The 13,200-nt window shown below is 32.2% G+C and overlaps 1 protein-coding gene across 1 annotated transcript; it reads left to right on the top strand.

Moving 5' to 3' along the window:
* The first annotated feature begins 10,018 nt into the window (after positions 1-10,018).
* LOC130670730 (myb-like protein X) lies at positions 10,019-12,699 on the top strand. The gene is made up of 5 exons (XM_057474186.1): positions 10,019-10,170; positions 10,476-10,675; positions 11,017-11,151; positions 11,373-11,779; positions 12,169-12,699. Exons 3-5 carry the CDS (start codon positions 11,109-11,111, stop codon positions 12,307-12,309), a joined length of 591 nt encoding a protein of 196 aa, XP_057330169.1. The 5' UTR covers positions 10,019-10,170; positions 10,476-10,675; positions 11,017-11,108; the 3' UTR covers positions 12,310-12,699.
* The last annotated feature ends 501 nt before the right edge of the window (positions 12,700-13,200 follow it).

Raw genomic sequence — 13,200 nt, 5'->3', positions numbered from 1 at the left:
GTTACGGCCTGTAACAGGGTAAAATAGATTCCAATGACTAATTAATTATTTCTAAAATTGGATTTGTCCACGGTCGATAACGGGCCCTAATTATAATTCGGTTCATTAAATTGAGTGATTCGACATGTCACCGGGTGTCGCTAATCAGTGAGACCCGAACATCCGCCCCTCTCTTTTGCTAATTAATTTAGTAGGGATGAGTTTTCCGGGGGTGAATCGAAGAGTTATAAGGGAGTGCCGTGCCAAAAATCGAGAGAGTTCGTTGGACACCCAGAGAGAGTGAGTCGGACGACCGAAGGCGATGGACGTCAAGTGAAGACAAAGTGAACGACTAAAGTGATCAAACACATTGTAATACAAGGTTATCTAGTACATTGCGAATTAAATAATAAAAATTGTGACGGAAGCAAAAATACGAGGACGAAATCCGGACAACGGAAACCTGAAAACTCAACTAACATCGAGAGATTGGTAGCAGCCCGAAGTAATTCATCACCTGAAATTTCCAAGGACTGCTGAATTAAAATTGGAGGTAAATTATAATTAATTCAAGCTGCTGATTAATTCTATTAATCTGGCAAATTAATTATAATACATTACTTAATATCTTTCCGTTGATCTCGCGTAAAGAACGGATAGTTCAGGCTCTCCAGCCGTTCAATCTCGTGTTCTCGAAAGTTCCGTCGCGTCATTTGTCGTTAATATCTGGTCTAAACTCTGTAATAATTATTCAAGGCTCCACAGCCAGAATAAAATAAAATTATCGCATAAATAATCCAGTCATTAAAACTATTAATTTATTAATTTATTCCAGGCTCTCCAGCCGTTATAAATTAATTTATTAATTGATCTTAAGATTAATACAGGCTGGAATTTATTCTGTCGGCCGCATTAATTCTAAGATTCATTAATTTACTCGAATTACTCGAATCAACGTCAATAAAATCGGGAACCGTGTGACGCCAATTCACCGGCCTAAAATTCTAGTCAACCCGAAATCAAATTCTAGTCATTACGTGATTATTAAATTAATTTTAAGTTAATTAAAATATCTAAAAACTAAATAAAAGATACTAGAGTTTGGGTAAATTAAATTGTGAGTAAAATTGAGAAAACGGATTATTTTGAAAGTGAAATAAATTTAATTGTGAAAATTGTCAGTGAAACATTTAGGAATTGAAAGTAATAAATGAATAAGAATTGTGGCAAATTAATTAAAAAATTTTAATCAGTCAAAATAATTAGTGAAAAATTTATAAGTGGTAAAATTAAACAAAAATAAATTAATTGATTGGAAATACAGTGAATTATGAATTGTAAAAATTTAAATGGGAAAAGTTACTAAGTATTGTTAAAATTAGAGTCAATTAATTTGTAGAGTCAAGTTAGAGTAAAGAAACTATGTCTGTGATGTAAGTCCGGTGGACAAGGATTAAGTTAGGTTTAGGATATGTCCGGTGGACACTAGGAAATAAGAATATGCGGGTTAACGTCCTGTGGACGGTTTTTTAAAGTAGAATTAAGGAAAATAAGGTTTAACGTCCGGTGGACGGTTTTTTAATGAGAGAGTGTGTGTGTGGGAGTGTGGAAAACGTCCGGGAGACGTAGTAAAAATTAGTTTGTCATAAGAATATTAGTTTGTCATAAGAATATTAGTTTGCCATAAGTACACGTCCAGGGGACGCATTTAGTTTGTCATAAGTAATTAATTGTTATCAAAAGGTTAAATAAATAATAAGCAAGGTGCTTAAGGTTATTGAAATTAAAAGCAAAGTTTTAATAAAATTTATTTCAGCCTGTTCACTATTCCTCTCCTCTCTCACAAAATATAAAATTTACGAACGACCCTCAGCATATAAAATAAATACAATTAACATCCGATTCTGGAAGGCCGAGTCCATCTTCCAGTGGCGCCCTAATATTCGACTATAATACTTAGGTGCGACCAGACTTGGCAAGCTAATCACTCTGTCATAGGCCACACTGGGGTAACTAGTTACCCCAGGCCGATAAAACGAACGCTCACAACGCCACTGTGCATTTCTTTGGCTTTCTATGTAGTGAAGTCACATCTCACACATGTCTGTCACCGGCAGATGGCGTTTATTGTATTTATTTGAAAGGTTTAAGACCTCTCATCCCACTTTTTTTAAGCCTGGGGTTACTAATCACCCCGTGTGGCCGTTAAGGGTTAATATATTATTCAAATTAATTTTAATTTAAATAATTCAAGATGATATTTGAAGCAATTCTATGTTATAATGTGAAATTATTTGAAACACTTTCTCAAAATTGATATTCAAAATAAACAATTCAATATGAAATTTAAATCGACTCTTTACAATTATAATATAAGTATTAGGTGGCTAGTATCCGACACTAATTTACAAAATTAGAAATGGTAATAAAAAAAAATATTAGGTGGCTATCCGATGACTCTAATCACAATGCAAAACTTATATTTCAATTTTAACCCGAAGAAAAACTTTTGGATCCAACCAGATATGTCTGGATCTCGTTATATCTGTTTATATACAAATACATCCAAATATTTGATCTTGCTAGATATAAGCATATGTAATTATATCTGCTCAGATCTAATCATATACAAGCAGATACAGAGATTTATTAAGATTGATATCCAAGTAGATATACGTATATCCAAGCATACATCAGTATATCTGCTCAGATCCAACTATATATAAGCAGATATAAAAATTGATATCCATGCAGATATGCTTATATCCAAGCATATACAAGTATATATAGTTATATTTGCTCAGATCCAACTATATATCAGCAGATATAAAAATTGATATTGATGCAAATGATATCCATGCAGATATTCTTATATCCAAGCATATACAAGTATATATAGTTATATCTGCTCAGACCCAACTGTATATATGTGGGTATATAGATGCAAAAATATTTCATATCCAAACAGATATACGTATATCCAAGAATTTATGACTATATCTAAAAGTGTGTCTATATGTAGTTATATTTGGTCAGATCCAATAATATTTAAATACAGGTAAGACTCCTGAATCGTCGAACTGTCGGGGTTCTTCTGAGAATAAGACATTAAATACAGAGTTTTTTGTCTAATTATACACGAATATCTGAGTAATATACGAAAATTGAAAATTTTTATCCAAGCAGATATAAATATTTCCGAAAATAAATTATTACACATTGGTAGTATTGTACCTGTTTACATTTAACTATATATTGTAACGTACACATTTCCTAAGACTCAATTAAACCCAATAATTACTCAAAACTTTTTTCTCAACAAATTTACTCCAAAACTCAAATTACTCAAAAATCGGGCTATGTTACACTTCGTCCACCAATCACCCCTCTCATCTCCTCCAGATCCTGACGGGCGCCAGCCAACTTTTATTTCCCCGGTATCGGCAACCGGTCTAAACGTACACGTAAATTAAAACCTATAAACTATACCCTTTGGAGATGAGAGACACGACCGGTGGTAGCGGCATGTCCTGGTGCGCTCAGTATGCTAGGTTGTGGAGAGAGGGTCGCGGTTCTTTCAATGCGGAAGAAGCTGATTAATTAAATAATATAAAAGTCATAAAATAGCGAAACAAAACTCAATAGAATTACAATAAAGATGACGTGAGAGCGACGCGGAGGGCCCAAAAGACCCGCGGTCCAATACTCTCGGTCCATCACGACAATAAATACCTGGGCAAGACATCAGGAACCTCTCGACGACGACGAATCACAAACTTTATACACTACTAGATAAGATATAAAATAAAATATAAATAAATAATGCGGTAATCTGCGACAACTATCACGACAAACGGCTCCAAGAGCACCATACACAGAGCTACAGGCTCCAAAACGACGAAAGGTCTAGCGGTTCCGGTCGAGGTCCACCATGGCGACTCTCCAACTCACCACCGCTTACTCTTAAACTCCAAACTCGACTACTGGGTCGACTCGTACACGAGTGACGCCAAGTCTCAACTTACTTACTCGCCGGTAGTCACACAACTGTTACACGATAATCTCCCACTCTAACTCGCTTACTCCACTCCATCTCTTTCAATGCCACACTCTCGCTTCTCCATCCATTCTCACCTTCACAAATACACAAGCCGTGGACTCACGGGCCTTCCCGTAATGTCACTCCCCGTGATATCCGAAGTTAGCGAATTGTTGGCTTCCTCGAGCATCGCAACCGAGGCCTGCCATCCCCCCAATAACCGTACACGTACCCCAACTAACTTCGGGTCCCACCACGAAGGGGCGGCAACATCTCAGTCGCACCTCCGCAATCACCACGTCAACCCCGAGGGCTAAGCCTGGGCCTAGTCATCATCACTGGTCGGGAGGCACGTTATCTTGATCACCATCCGCGACACAGCTAGACATCCCCCGTTAAATCCACGCTCCATCACAAAGACACTCCAAAAACATACTCCGTACACTACACGTACTCTATCGCACGCTTGACTTACCATACACATTTATACCCCATATCCTCAACTCATTATCCAATACCCTCAACTCGACACACATACTCACTTTTTCTCTCACTATCACACCGGCTCACACTTACTCCAACCCCAAACTCCATCCCCTCGGCAATGTAACGTCACAAACTCCCCCCTCCTTAGAGACAGGCTCGCCTGGCAAACCTCCTGGGGTCTGCCGTACATTGCCGAAAACACGACAACTTCGTGGTCCACGACCACACGAGACATAAAAAAAAATGTTTCGCAGAATTACGGTCTTTAAGACCGTAACTCAAAATTAAAAAAAAATAATTTTTGCCTTAAAGGCGCGGTACAGATCAATTAAACACACCGGATTAAATCCTGAGGTTCATGACACTTAACGAGAAATTTATCGAGATATAACCCGTTGGACCTAAAGTTCCCCTGGAACAGGTCTCAACTCGCTTCTATTGTATTATCGGGAAGTAGGTGAGGTTTAAATAAACACACGTCATATCAAAGATATAATAGTTTTATTAAACTCTCTCGGCAATGTAATGTGACAATATATAGATTAAGGTGAATAAAATATATTTAGACCCATGTACTAGATAGAAGCTGACGAAAATATATGATACTGAAGTTAGCCGACGTCTAATAATTTTCGGATTTTCTTTTCGACGGTAAATTATAAAAAAAAAATCTGGGCATCGGTTGGCCCTGCAGGCCAGCCCCTAAACTTCCCGCTGTTTTCGAACTCCAAGAGCTCGAAAACATTAGTATAAATACATTTTCGAGCTCGAAAAAACCTTTGTTTCTCTTTTCTTATGAGCTTTTCAAACTCAAAAGGGTTACGGTTTATGTTAAAGTTTGAAAATTTAGAATCCAAAATAATGAATGCATGAGCGTTTTTTATATATTTATTTACAATTATGTTCAATAATTAGCTCAAAAATAAGTACTTACGTGATACGTTGTATCTACATCGTGTAAGTATATCGTGATACTCGCAAACATGACGATTTTTGAGCAATCACTTTCAATGACTTATATAAAGAAGAACATATTAGTTTTGAGTAATTATGTTCAGTAATTATGATGTTTTTTAATGAAAAAAAAAGATATAGATTTTACATTCATTATCCCGTCAACAATATCTCTCGAACGGATTATCCGATTGGGACGTTCTTGGGAGCAATCGAATGCTTTTATTGAGTTCTAGAGTTGATCGGATTTTGGAATTGATCGATTTGATAGATTCCAAAATATCCACGAAAAACGAAAAAAAACGATTGTTTTCCATTCTTTCGTCGACGATATCTTTCGAACGGATTATCTGATTGAGACGTTCTTGGTAGCAATCGGAAGCTTTTATCGTGTTCTAGAGCTGATTAAATTTTGGAATTGATCGATCCAACAATTTTCACAATATCCAAAAAAACGAAAAAAAAATTATTTTTTTTGTCGTATTTCTTAAATATCGCAGAGTGTATTTGAGTAAATGGTCTAAAATTTTTTTGAAAATCTAAGTTTAGAAGATATCTTTCGAATGCCGCAAGAACCATCTAAATCGGTTCATTCATCAAAAAGATATGAGAGGTTTACATCCACACACACACACACACACTCACACACACACACACACACACACTCACACACACACACACACACACACACACACACACACACACACACACACACACACACACACACACACACACACACACACACACACACACACACACACACACACACACACACACACACACACACACATACATACATACATACATACATACAGACATCGCTATGAAAATGTCAGAATAGCATCCTAGCACCTTCATATGTCAACATATGATGAAAACCCGGTTTTTGAAAATCGGGGTGAAACCAATAACTTTCCGAATTTTTTGAAAATCGTCGATTTTCTCAGCGGGAAGTTAAAAAAATTGAAAAAATTGCACCTGTAGTTTTTTAAATTTTCTACATGTGCATATTGTTAATTTGTTATTTTTTCGTAATTGATTTGTTGAAAAATAAATCTGAAAATTTTTAATTGTCTGCTAACTTCAAGATCATGAAAATGTTCATAATTTTTTTTATTATATGTAATTAAATATAAACCTAAATAATTGAATACAAAAGTATTAAATTACGCAACTCTTTTGAAAAGCTGTTGTCTTAGAACCTTTTTGATAAATAATTATACGTAACTAATTTAGACGTAACATGCAGGTAAACAGGCAAAATAACGAATAAACGATTATTTATATTTAAAAATTTTTTTTGCATTAAACAAAATATTTTATCATATGAATTCCAATTATTGATTCATCTATTACAATCACATATTAAAAATTAAAAATCATCACTCACCAAACTTGTTTCCACAAATTTGGTCTTTTGCAGATATAGTTGCCTACTTTAATAACCTGAGAGATGGATTGTAAATCTGATATTTTGAACAGTTCGTAATCGTTTGTTTGTTTCACAGGTATGACATGCTTTATTTTGGCTTTTGTTTTGAGATGAAAAAAAATTTTTTCATGCTTAACTTTCAAAGTTTGTAAAATTATAAACAATCTATTTTGTATTTCAAAAAAATAAATAATTAATCCATATGTAATGCAATTATTTATCTTTTTTTGAGCTATTTATATTTGAGCTATTTATTTTAGATTCGTTGTAAGAATTAGACGTATAAATTTCATTGTTGACTTTAGCACGTATATAGAAATTTGTAAAATTTAAATCTATACCTTTAGAAACAAGTAATATTTTTTGTAATTGGTGTAATTGAAGTATTTTTACACATTTTCACAGAAGTTCATAATCATTTTTTTGACGATATTATCATTTTGTGACGTTACACGATTTTTTGAAATACATAAACCTTGGGCAATTGTTACGTTATTGATCATTTCTTGGTTCATATTTTTGTTGCCATGTACAATTCTGGCTATGAAGCCATTATAATTCTCAAAACAAAAAGCTGATATCGATTGTAAAGGCCCCCAACGTTTAACGCATAAAACAAGATGTTTCAGTTGATGCATATTGTACGTAAGTTCTCTGTCACTAAAAAGAACTGGAACATCGTTGATGAATATTTTCAGTAATTCATCTGCTTGTTGAAGATCATTTTCTGTAATTTCATTTTGCAGTAAGTTAAATGAAGCAATAATAAGAGTAATGAGATGTTGTAAATAATTCTGTGGTAAATAATCTCTGAGAGTAGGAAGAGCGTAAAATAATATTAAATTATAATATTCAGATGCTTTAAAGTATGTAACTTGTGCTAGTGATCTAGGCATTCGATTGCAGGACGCCAATGGACGAACGTTTGTTATAAAATTATTTACGTCTGTCATTGAGTTCTTAAGACTCCAAGGACCAGGTTTATTTATATAAATATTAAAAAGCTGTTTTACAACTCCAAGTAAAACCGAGTGCATATATTCTGGTACAAGGCATGTACCTAAGTTATGTAGAGGTCACGTACTCAATATAGAATGACCAACTTCCCCTCGTACATGGATCCTTTCAAGTGCACGTAGCTGTTGAGCTTGTTTTATCATTCTTTCACTATCTCGTAATTTGGCATTACTATCAGTTGGGTATATGCGAACACGTTTTTTTTTCTTTTTCAATCGTTTACACTTGACTGTTCGTACTTCACAAACATTACAACCATAACGACCGTTGAAGTTTAAAATTTTTTGAAGACTTGCTCTGGCTGGAGCATCAGCAACAAGTAATGGAGTAACGATTTTAGAAGTGATAGGTTCCTTATTTTCTGGATCGATCCAATGAATACCGCTTTGAAATGCATCTTTAATCTTCAAGCTAAAAGGTTTTGAAAAAATATTCATAGGTGGCTTCAAGTCCTTATCAAGCCATAGACCTAAGTTTATAATATGTGATTTTCTTAGATAGTGGGGAAGTTCTGCAATAGTGCATAGTACTGGCCAGCAATAGCTTTTTGCACTCTTAATCAAGGAAAGTCCATCAGTATTCAGAACTAATGTTAAATCATATTCACCTCTATCTGGTCGAGAGTTTACTCTGATGTCCTCAGAACCGTCGATGATATCAGTAATCATATTATTTCTTCGTAAAGTTGGCTGATTTAATTTTTTTCGCAATTGACAATATTCAAACAAGTATTGAATCTGATGAACGATATCGAATTCGAAAAAGAAAGCAGTTTTATCTACATCAACATTACATGATAAACATTTCAATATTTTAGTATCACTTCCAACGTAGCTTATACATATTTTATAGTAGAAATGTTTAACAGTTATACATGGAGTCGCAATTTTATGAACATATTGAAATAATTTATAGACCGATTTGGGCATATTGTTATCTTTTGGCAAAATATTCAGCTGCATTTTTAAAGTTTTCGCCAAAGCTGATTTGCTTATATTATGTCTGACATAATAATTGAGCAAATCAAAAACACATTGATCTGCAGACATTGAGCTATTTTCGAGTAGCATCAATATATTTTCTCTATCAATATTAACATTATAGTTTTGGTTGTCGCAAGGTTCTAAAATAGTTTTATCATCATCCCTGTTAATATTATCACTAACGTCGTGGTCAGATAAGTTACTTAGCTCGATGTCACGAGCAAACTGATTATTATTAGAATTACTACTCGAATTTCCATCATCATCAGAGGAACTTTCACTATCACTTGAATTACTATCTTCCAAAAAATTATCCGCTACACAGCAATTTTCATCATTATCATAAATATCCAAATTTTGTGAAGTATCTGAGTTATTTGAGTGAATACGAAACTGATCTCCATCAGTACCAGTTTTTTTCTTGTTTATCCTATACAATGTCCTTAGAGGTATCTAAAAATAAAACGATAAAAAAAATTTACTTATAAAAGAATTGTGAAAACTTGTAAAAGAAATAATATTTGTTAAAAAGTATTCGTTATTTTAATTGAAGTAAACAATTTGATCAAGTTGACAGGAAAAATATTGTATTGGAAAAGTAAATACTCCAAAAAGTTATTTGAAAGAGAATCCAATAGCTTTTTTTATATAAAAGTGTCATTAAATTGAATAAATAAAATAAAATATGTATACATAATGGATGTGTAGCTTCTAAATTATAAAGTTTGTACTTCTTTTTTGGAGGTGACGATTCATTATCATCAGAGGACGACATGGTGGCTTGTCTACTATAGCGTAGAAAACATGGCGCCTGTGTCATTGAGTAATAGACAACCTATAGTAAATCCACATGTCACGAAAATGCCCGATTTCCGAAAACCGAATCTTTCCGAAACTCTTATTTCTATGTACAGTGTATATTACCTTCTTTACATCTACGATGCAGTTCATTTCTGAAATGACGTTGAATGGAATTCATAGTTGATTAATATAAATAAATTTAATTCTTCGAATTTAAGAATCTATAGCGTTTTAAATCTGATATAATTTATTGCAGTCACAGGAAAAAAATAATTATTGAGATTAATTCTTATATTGTAAGCTTCAAAATATTTATTATTTCTTGTGAAAAAGACAATTCGTATTGCCAAGTGCGTGATAAAGATGTTATTTTAGACAATGATGTAAAAACATTTAGAATGTACCACCCAAAACAGATGATGCCGGCATATTTTTTTACAATAAAAAAACATGTAATGGTAAAATTGTTTTTTATTCAGGTAAGAATTTTTTATTACTATGTGATCGAAACTATTTTTATTAATAGCATGCCCATTGTTCACGTATGTATGAACCGATCTAATTAATGATCCTGAAGTTAGCCGACGTCTAATAATTTTTGAATTTTGTTTTCAACCATTTAAATTTAAAAAAAAATAAAAATATGCACATGTAGAAAATTGAATAAACTGTAAATGCAATTTTTTCCAATATTTTTATTTTATAATTCTAATAAAGTATCATTCTAATAAAGGTTAGTTTTTTTTCATAACTAATAAACTTTCATTATTTTTAATTACTTTAGTGAATGATGAGGATGTAGATGCTAAGTGAGTAGAGATAACAAAGCCTAAAACTCATAAAATTGACAAAATTAAAATTGGAAAAAAAAAATTGCACTGCCTGAAAGACGTTGTAGAGTTTCAAAAAGAGATTTATCCAAAATTTCACCTAAGAAAGATAATAAATCTTCTAGTAATTTGGAAATCCCTACAAAAAAAATTGGTGAGCATGCAAATATTTTGTAATTTGCCCTATGTACTGAGTACTTCAAATATGATAGCAAAAATGGGCTTCTGACGAATTTTTTATTTATGCTTCAATCCATTATTGATAAGATTATATTTAAAAAAATAAATTTGAAGGACTTAAAAATTTTGTCAATATTTTTGAATATTTAAAGTATATATTATATTATGCATTTACTGAATAAATATATGTATATATTTACATTTTACTGAAGTCAAAAATTGTCAGGCATCCTTCTTTTCTATCTCACATCATTTTTACTCATTTCTTTCATATACTATTTGATGATTTATTATTTTATTTATTTCACCAATTAGAAAAAGCCACCTAAGGATAGTAATCTCAAAATGAATAAAATTAACCAAGACTCTTCTAAAAAAATAGTCCGACCAAAGATGAGTATAAAAAAATGTTTCTGGACCTGCAAAGAAAATTCGATGATGCTCAGAAAAGTAAGCGGTTACAATAATAAATATTTTATCATCATATTTTTTCTTCCTAGCTCATTTTTTTTTCTACCGTTTTTGCAATATAGCTTTAAAAATTCATCGATCGTTTTACACAATACTTACTTTTTTAAAAGACACAGATGATCGTCAAACATATTATTAATGTTGAATATTTGTCATGATTAATTGTAAATAATTTTTATTTTTATTTCATTTTTTATTAGAATCGCCCAACGTGAAAAATGAGAAAGCTGGACCATCAAAAATTTCTCTAGACAATAATGATTCTTTATCATCAGAAACCGAATCTATTATTTCATCTGTTGTTATTTCATCAACAAATCATCCAAAATCTGACTTTGATTCTGATGGTGAGAATAATAAAAGCAAGAATAACGAAAATCGAAAGCAAGATGGAAATGCAGTTGAAATTAATAATGGAGAGAAGTTTTTAGCTGGTGAAACTAAAGAAAAAGAAAAGCTAGGAGATAAAAAAGAAATCAGTATTATAGATAATGGAAATGATTTAAACGATAAAAGAAAAGATAACGGAAATAAAATTGATGGAACAGGGCAATCAGAATATTATGATGAGAACATTCAGCTTCTAGGTCCTAATCATAATAAAAAAGTATGTTAAACATTAATTTAAACTTTTTAAATTATCTCTCTCCATACAATGCATACGTTTACTTTATTTGGTAGAGTTCTTGAGAAATCTAACTACTTCAATTATTCTCATAATTAAATTTTCAAAAAATTTAACCATAATATATGATTATTTAAACAAGTTCTAAAAACTTCGAAGCTTATTGTTTTACGTTAATATTAAAATGTTAAAGAATTTCTCTTTGCGCTAATAATTTTTTGACTAATATGATGTTACGTATCGTATTAAATTACTTATGAAAGAAAAGGAATAGTTGATTTTATAGAGTTCATCTTTTATTCAGCGACTGATTGACATGTTACGATTTATAATAGTCTTTACCTTTTTTATTGATATATGTTCTCTTGTAGATGATCGAAATCGAGCCAGATATCTATTGCATTAAAAAAAAAATTAAATATGAGCCACGACAGCGGAGAAGCTACAGTCTTAGAACGATGTTTGATGGAAGGCATTTTCAAGCAACCGGATCTAGTACATTGCACTTTTAGAGGTCAATCTGATCGCGCACAAGGTCCCCAAAAACATAAAGTTAAAGTAAAACCACTTCACTATGAAGGAAAGACAGCTATAATAAGTAAGCTCGAATAAATACAATGAAACCTCGATTTAGTTTTGCAGGTTGTTAAATCGTTAAATCAAATTAATAATAAAAGTGATATATTTAAATTAATTTTTTATTCAAGAGTATGCATTAAAATATTCTCAGGAGTCTGGGTAGAAAAAAAAAATTAAGCAATAGGGAGTCAGTACCCTTCAGTGAAAGTGATATTAAGCCCCCAGTGACGCAAAGAATTGGCAAAATAAAACGAGAATATGAAAAAAATCTGCAGGTGCAAAAGCTCGCTGCACCGTAAATTTATGATTAACCCTTTCTTCAATACGCAACGTCCTTCAATAAAACATTAACGTTGTTTTAAAATATTTAGTTTATCAAAAATTTTCTACTTTTTTTTTTTCTTACTGATTTTGATATATATGTTATTTAAATCATATACTTGATATTGTAATGAAGAAATAAAATAAATCAGTTTGATCAATGTTTCTAAAGTATTCATCAATTTTTTTTAGTTAAATATCAATTGACTTTTAATATATGATATACATAGGTTCATCGAAAGCATTGAGAGGTAATAGCAATACGATCCAAGATGTGAGTAGATATTGTTTTTAGAATGGTCTAAAGTATAATATATTTATTCATGCATTTATTAGAATGCAGTGAAACTTCTTTAGACAAATGTGCTTGAGTCTATGTCGATTTCTTTAAAGATCGACATTTACGCAGATCTGCTTGGATACACTTATATATTCGTGGATATAGTGAGATGTGTTTGGATCTCTTTGGATATTTTGAGATCTGCTTGGATCTCTTCGGGTAT

Source organism: Microplitis mediator, chromosome 1, assembly GCF_029852145.1.
Source record: "Microplitis mediator isolate UGA2020A chromosome 1, iyMicMedi2.1, whole genome shotgun sequence".
NCBI classification, from domain to species: Eukaryota; Metazoa; Arthropoda; class Insecta; order Hymenoptera; family Braconidae; genus Microplitis; species Microplitis mediator.
The sequence above is the reverse complement of the archived record's forward strand: the minus strand, read 5'-3'. Positions and strand labels throughout refer to the sequence as shown.